At 42.2% G+C, this 7958-nt stretch overlaps 1 protein-coding gene across 1 annotated transcript in view; it reads left to right on the top strand.

Moving 5' to 3' along the window:
- Window positions 1-2298: 2298 nt before the first annotated feature.
- Window positions 2299-7958, top strand: part of LOC140732529 (histone deacetylase 5-like) — a 107052-nt gene continuing 101392 nt past the window's right edge. Inside the window, 1 exon segment of the mRNA XM_073055298.1 lies at window positions 2299-2374. Coding sequence (XP_072911399.1) covers window positions 2299-2374 — 76 coding nt within the window.

Here is a 7958-nt window from a genome sequence, read left to right as displayed (position 1 = left end):
GATTTCCAATACAGGAACCTTATTTCCATTACATTCAAAATTGTTATTGAAAAGGGGAATGATAATACAGGAGCAATAATTTTAAAAAGGCCTAGGAGTTATGATACAATACATATGATATAGTACATTCGAGAGGCTGAGTGGATAGTAGATAGGACAAATAGAGAGAAAACTGGGTGACAGTCCAAAAGGGGAAAGGGGTTAAGGAGCCAGTGCAGAGTACTCCTGTGGCCAGCCCACTCAACAAAAGTTGATAGGTGATATCCTGGTGGGTGTATCACCAATGTATCTCTGGGTGTCTGCATACTCAATATAACGATCTCCTGTTGAATCACTTTGGATTTTGTCAAGGGTTGACCGAAAGTCACAGTGGTCGAGTCTCTGACACTGAGTTGCCTCTGTGACTCTGGAGAGGAGACAGAAGAGGCACACTGTGGTGGTAGGGGATTTGTTAGTTAGGGGAATGGACAGGAGGTTCTGTGGGCGAGAACGAGATTCACGGATGGTATGCTTCCTCCTGGATGCCAGAGTCCAGGATATCTCGAATCGACTCCTCAGCATAAATGGGAGGGAGAACAGCCAGAAGTCCATGTAGATACCAATGACATGGATAGGATGAGTGATAATGTTCTGCATAGGGAGTTCGGGGAGTTAGGTGCAAAGTTAAAGGGCAGGACCTCCAGGGTTGTGATGCTACCTGTGCCAATTGCTAGTGAGGCCAGAACTAGGAAGACTATATAGTTTAATACGTGGCTAAGGAGTTGGTGTAGGATGGTGGGCATAAGATTTTTGGATCATTGGGCTCCCTACCAGGGAAGGTGGGATCTGTACAGAAGGGACGGTTTACAACTGAACTGAAGGGGGTCTAATATCACAGCAGGAAGATTTGGTAATGCTGTATAGTGGTGTTTAAACTTGAGTTGCAAGGGAACGGGAACCAGAATATCATAGCAGTTAGGGGAGAGGTTGTGGAAGCAGATGTTGGTAAAACCTTAGATAAAGTTAGGAATCAAAAGGTTGAACATGGTGTGATTAGTGTCCTGGGCTGTGTATATTTCCATGCAAGAAATATTGTAGAAAAGGCTGATGATAGTGCTGAAGATGAGGTAGCTGGGTTACAAACAGAGGCAATGTGTGGTCAGGAGATCAACATGGCAATCAACAGGATGAATTGCAATGCAAGAGATGGACAAAATCAAAAAAGGTGAATACAGGACCAAAGGTGTTACATTTGAATGTGTGCAGTATATGGAATAAGGTAGAGGAACTTGCAGCACTGTTGCAGATTGACAGGTATAATGTTGTGGGCATCACTGAATCATGGCTGAAAGAAGATTAGAGCTGGAAGCTTAATGACCAAGGATACACATTGTATCAAAAGGACGGGCAGGAAGGCAGAGAGGGTGGTATTGCTCTGTTGGTAAAAAATAAAATAAAATCGTTAGAAAGAGGTGACATAGAGTCAGAAGGTGCTGAATCATTGTTGATAGAGCTAAGGAACTTCAAAGGTAAAAAAAACCTTAATGGGAGTTGTATACAGACCCCCAAACTGTAGTTAGGATGTGGTCTACAAAGTACAATGGGAGATAGAAAATTCATGTCAAAAGGACAATGTTAGAATAGTCATGGTGAATTTCAATATGCAGGTAAATTGGGAAAATCAGGTTGATGCGGGAGGGGCAATTTCTAGACTGCCCAGGAGATGGCTATTTAGAGTAGCTGTGGTTGAGTCCAATAAGGGATCAGCTATTCTAGATTGAGTGTCGTGCAATGAACGGAATTGATTGGAGAGCTTAAGGTAAAGGAACCCGCAGGAAAGAGTGATCATATTATGATTGAATTCACCCTGAAATTTGAGAAGGAGAAGCTAAGGTCAGATGTATCAGTATTATGGTAGACAAAAAGAATTACAAAGGCCTGAGAGAGGAGCTGGCCAGTATTGATTGGAAAAGAACCCTGGCAGGGACGACGGCAGAGCAGCAGTGGCTGGAAGTTCAGGAAGCAATCAGATGGCACAGGATATATACATCACAAACAGAAAGAAGTATTCTAATGGAGACATGACACAACTGTGGCTAACCAGAGAAGTCAAAGCCACATAAAAGCTAAAGAAAGGGCATATACTGTTTTGAGAGCAAATACTAGTGGGATGTTAGAGGATTGGGAATCTTTTCAAAAACCAACAGAAGGCAACTAAACAAGTCATTAAGAAGGTAAAGACGGAATACGAAAGTAAGCTAGCCAGTAATATTAAACCAAAGTTTCATCAGATACATGTAATGTAAAACAGAGGTGAGAATGGATATCAGACTGCTGCAAAATGATGCTGCAGAGTTTGCAATAGGGTACAACGAATTGCCGGAAAAAGTGAATAGTATTTTGCATTAGTCTTTACTGTGGAACACACTAGCAGTATGGTGGAAACTCCAAGTGTCAGGGGTCGTGAAATGTGTGAAGTTATCATAACTGGAGAGAAGGTTCTTGGGAAACTGAGAAGTCTGAAGGTAGATACATCACCTGGACCAGATGGTGTACACCCCAGAGTTCTGAAAGGGGTGGCTGAAGAGATTGTGGAGGCATTAGCAATGATCATTCAAGAACTGCTAGATTCTAGAATGGTTCCGGAAGACTGGAAAATTGTGAATGTTACTCCACTCTTCAAGAAAGGAGAGAAGCAGAAGAAAGGAAACTATAGGCCAGTTAGTCTGACCTCAGTGGTTGGGAAGATGTTGGAGTCAATTATTAAGGAAAATTTCTCAGGGTACTTGGAGGCACATGATAAAATAGACCAAAGTCAGCATGGTTTCCTCAAAAGAAAATCTTACCCGACAAAACTGTTGGAATTATTTTAAGAAATAACAAGCAGGATAGACAAAGGAGAATTAGTTGATGCTGTGTACTTGGATTTTCAGAAGGCCTTTGACAAGGTGCCACAAATGAGGCTGTCTTACAACCTATGAGCCCATGGTATTAGTAGAAAGATTCCAACGTGGATAAAGCAGTGGCTGATTGACAGGAGGCAAAAAAGGAGAGCCTTTTCTGGTTGGCTGTTGGTGACTAGTGATGTTCCACAGGTAGCTATGTTGGGACTGATTTTTTTACATTCAATCTAAGACCAGAGGGCACAGCCTCAGAATTGAGGGGTGTCATTTTAGAACAGAGATGAGGAGGAATTTTTTTAGCCAGAGGGTAGTGAATCTGTAGAATTTTTTGCCACAGACAGCTGTGGAGGCCAAGTCTTAATGTATATTTAAGGGAGGCATTGATAGATTATTGATTAGTCAGGGAGATTGGGGCTGAGAGGAATATTAGATCAGCCATGATGAAAGGTCAGAGCAGACTCGATGGGCCATAGGTCTCCTATATCTTATGGTCTGATGGTCTCATGGACTAGAGTAGCGAAGGGGTGAAATTGAAATGTAAAATAGAAAAGGGGGACCATGAAGATTACTGTTAAGTAAAATCAGGAAGACCCTAAGATTGATAAGGTCATATGAAACAAGTTCTCTATGTCCATAGGAACTGTCAGGTATTCTTCATACTAATACATTTACTAGTACTTGCTGTTGACGTTAGTCCTGACAAAGGGTCTCGGCCCGAAAAATTGACAGTGCTTCTTCCTATAGATGCTGCCTGGCCTGCTGCGTTCCATCAGCATTTTGTGTGTGTTGCTAGTACTTGGTGCTTGGTTTTCTCTCTCTTGGTGATTCAAGTGTCTTCACCATCTTTCTAGGCAGCGGATCCTACATTGCAAAGATTCATCAGGTGAAAAAAAGATTGCCTTCTGTAAAATAGGTCCCCTCTACTTTACTCTTCAGCATTGATCTATGCCCTTTGGTGTTGGAAATTTTTGTTTAGAGAAAACATTTTTCAATATCCTGCCCCTCTAGACCCTTCATAATCTTGTGAGCTTTTGTCAGGTACCCCCTGAATACACTCTGCTGCAGAGAAAACATATCCAGTCTATCCAATCTCTCTTCACGTTCAAAACATTTCATCCCAAGCAATATAACCATATAACCATATAACAATCACAGCATGGAAACAGGCCATTCCGGCCCTCCTAGTCCGTGCCGAACTCTTAATCTCACCTAGTCCCACCTACTCGCACTCACCCCTTAACCCTCCACTCCTTTCCTGTCCATATACCTATCCAATTTTACCTTAAATGACACAACTGAACTGGCCTCTACTACTTCTACAGGAAGCTCATTCCACACAGCTATCACTCTCTAAAGAAATACCCCCTCGTGTTTCCCTTAAACTTTTGCCCCCTAACTCTCAAATCATGTCCTCTCGTTTGAATCTCCCCTACTCTCAATGGAAACAGCCTATTCACGTCAACTCTATCTATCCCTCTCAAAATTTTAAATACCTCGATCAAATCCCCCCTCAACCTTCTACGCTCCAATGAATAGAGACCTAACTTGTTCAACCTTTCTCTGTAACTTAAGTGCTGAAACCCAGGTAACATCCTAGTAAATCATCTCTGCACTCTCTCCAATTTATTGATATCTTTCCTATAATTCGGTGACCAGAACTGTACACAATATTCCAAATTTGGCCTTACCAATGCCTTGTACAATTTTAACATTACGTCCCAACTTCTGTACTCAATGCTCTGATTTATAAAGGCCAGCGTTCCAAAAGCCTTCTTCACCACCCTATCTACATGAGACTCCACCTTCAGGGAACTATGCACTGTTATTCCTAGATCTCTCTGTTCCACTGCATTCCTCAATGCCTTACCATTTACCCTGTATGTTCTATTTGGATTATTCCTGCCAAAATGTAGAACCTCACACTTCTCAGCATTAAACTCCATCTGCCAACGTTCAGCCCATTCTTCTAACCGGCATAAATCTCCCTGCAAGCTTTGAAAACCCACCTCATTATCCACAACACCTCCTACCTTAGTATCATCAGCATACTTACTAATCCAATTTACCACCCCATCATCCAGATCATTTATGTATATTACAAACAACATTGGGCCCAAAACAGATCCCTGAGGCACCCCGCTAGTCACCGGCCTCCATCCCGATAAACAATTATCCACCACTACTCTCTGGCATCTCCCATCTAGCCACTGTTGAATCCATTTTATTACTCCAGCATTAATACCTAACGACTGAACCTTCTTAACTGGTAATCCTGGTAATATCCTGGTAAATCCCCTCTGTACCCTCCCTAATACATTGACATCCTTTCCAGTGAGTAGTAACCAGAACTGCATTTTACTCTTCAGCTATGGTTAAAAACAGATTTAATAAAGTTGGATCTTGATCTCCGACCTCTTATATTCTATGTCCCACATAATGAAGGCCTGCATGTCAAAGTTCAAAGTACATTAATTATCAAGGTATGTATACGTCATTAAACTTTGAGATTCATCTCTTTACAGAGAGCCACAACACAAAGAATCCCAAAAGACTCCATTAAAAAATGAAGACCATCAAACACCCAGTGTGCTGAGAGAAATACACAAATCAGGCAAACAATAAAAATAAGCAAAGAGCATTTAGAACTGAAGTTTTACGGAAGTGACTAAGCCAAGCATCACTGGAGCTAGATCAGGCCACCTCCTCTGTACAGCACAGAGCCTAGTAAACACCACAGAGCAGTGAGCAGAACTATGCAGAAATGGGCAGAACCGGCCCTTCCCTCACCTCCAGTCATGAGACCCTGACATTTTCAATCTGGCCCGGAGCTTAAATTGTCCAAATATTGAGTCGTTCCTTTCTCTTGGACTGCTCAGGAGCCTAGATTCCGCCACCCCAATTCGGCCTGTACCCAACCTTTCCAATTCGGCCTGGTAGTTACATCAATCATAATCTCTTTCTCACTGTTGTCATTAGGATGGACTTTAAAGCCAAGGTCTTTTTGTTTCTTAAAGCCCCTTAGGGCACTACCATCCATAGTGTATGCTCTAACCATATGCTCTAAGAAGAAACAAAGAAATATAGAAAACCTACAGCACAATACAGGCCCTTTGGCCCACAATGCTGTACCGAATATGCACTTACTAAGCTCTGTGTACCTTTCCAAGAGTCTCTTAAAAGACCCTATCATATCCACCTCCACCACCGTTGCCGGCAGCCCATTCCATGCACTCACCATTCTGTGCGTAAAAGACTTACCCCTGACATCTCCTCTGTACCTGCTTCCAAGCACCTTGAAACCATGCCCTCTCGCGTCGGCTATTTCAGCCCTGGGAAAAAAACCTTTGACTATCTACACAATTATCTGTGTGCTTGTCGTGAGGTTTACACCAGAAAGTATTATCATGGTTAGGTGAGCACAACATGAAAAGGGCATTGAATCTAGAGAAATGTACCCTGATACTGTAGGGAAGGACAAAGAAGGTGAATGAATACATGAAGAAAACTGCAGGATAAGAAGAAATGCAGAGAGACAGAGAAATCTTAGAGTGTACATTCATAGATCCATGAAGGTAGATACATTGATTAAGAAGTACGAATTAACATTTGGCTGAGAACAGAATATAAGATAAGGTCTGTATAAAAAATTTATTTAGAGATACAGTACAGAACAGGCCCTTCTGGTCCAACGAACAGCACCATCAATCAACTCACCCATTTAATCCTAGACTAATCATAGAGTAAGTTACAACTTACTAAATAGTATGTCTCTTGATGAAGCCAGAGCTACTGTGCTGTGTGCCCTTACGGTTTACAGTAAGATTGTGATAGTATAAAGGACTCTGCAGTGCTAACTCACAAGGATGTTACCAGAGCTGAAGGATTCTACTTATGAGGAATGACCTATCAGCCTAGAGTTACTTCATTTGAAACAATGGAGACCGAGGGAGCAAAAAAAAAACAACAGATGTTGGAAATTTGAATCAAAAACAGAAAATGCTGGAACCACTCAGTAGATCAAACAGCATCAGTGGGTGAAGGAACCGAGCTGATATCCTCTGTCAAGTTCTCTGGGAGGGATTGAAAGGAGGTGCTTCGACTGTGTGAACAGAAAGGACCTACTTCTGTCAGCAGAGACATGTTTAACGAGGGAACAGGAATTTAAATTATTTGGTTAAAAAGTTAGAATGAAGTTGAGGAAATTTTACCTAAGGAATGTGGAATCTACAACTCTGTGTCTAAAATGGTGATAGGAGCAAATACTGGTGGCTGATAACAGAGTGAATTTCAGGGCAGAGAATCATGAGGAAACACTGCTATAGTGCAGGATTAATGGGAGCTAGCAATATTCTGAGATTTATCTTCAAGCCTGAATATCGTCACCAACTTCATCAAAACCCGTGTGGATGAGTGTGTGCCTTCCAGAATATACCAGAAATGCCCAAACCAGAAACCATAGATGAACGAAGAGCTTTGTAGTTTCACCTGTGATATTCAAGACTGGTGATTCAGATCTATACAAAAAGTCCAGCTACGACCTACGGAAGGCTATTTTAAGAGTGGAAGAACAATCCTGATAGAAGCGAGAGCAGAATAGGATGCTCATCAGTTTTGGCAGGGTTTGTGATGCACCATCAATAACTCTCCGAGATGTGAGGCGAGATATTGGCTTTTATTGACTGGAAGAAAGAACAAGCAGTAATTGACCATCATACTACATCCTGGAGACTGAGGGCAGGGCTCAGGCCTCAATCGCCTTTATACCGGGGTCTGTGGGAGGAGCCACGGTCAGTGGGAGGAGCCACAGGAGCAGTCAGCAGGGGGGGGCCTGTCCAGACAGGTATATGTAGTTCACCACAGTTTGCAAACCATTACTTTCTACAAGGTGAAACCTAATATGAATCGCAATGATGCTTCACTCCCAGCTGAACTCAATGCCTTTTATACACTCTTTGAAAGGGAGAATAAGACTATAAGTGTGCAAATCTCTGCAGCATCAGGTGACTCTGTGATCTCTGTCACAGAGGCCAACATCAGAAGATTTTGCAAGAGGGTGGACCCTTACAAGGCTTCAGG

The sequence above is a fragment of the Hemitrygon akajei genome, chromosome 8 (genome assembly GCF_048418815.1).
Source record: "Hemitrygon akajei chromosome 8, sHemAka1.3, whole genome shotgun sequence".
Lineage (NCBI taxonomy): Eukaryota > Metazoa > Chordata > Chondrichthyes > Myliobatiformes > Dasyatidae > Hemitrygon > Hemitrygon akajei.
This window is presented reverse-complemented; position numbering and strand designations above follow the sequence as displayed.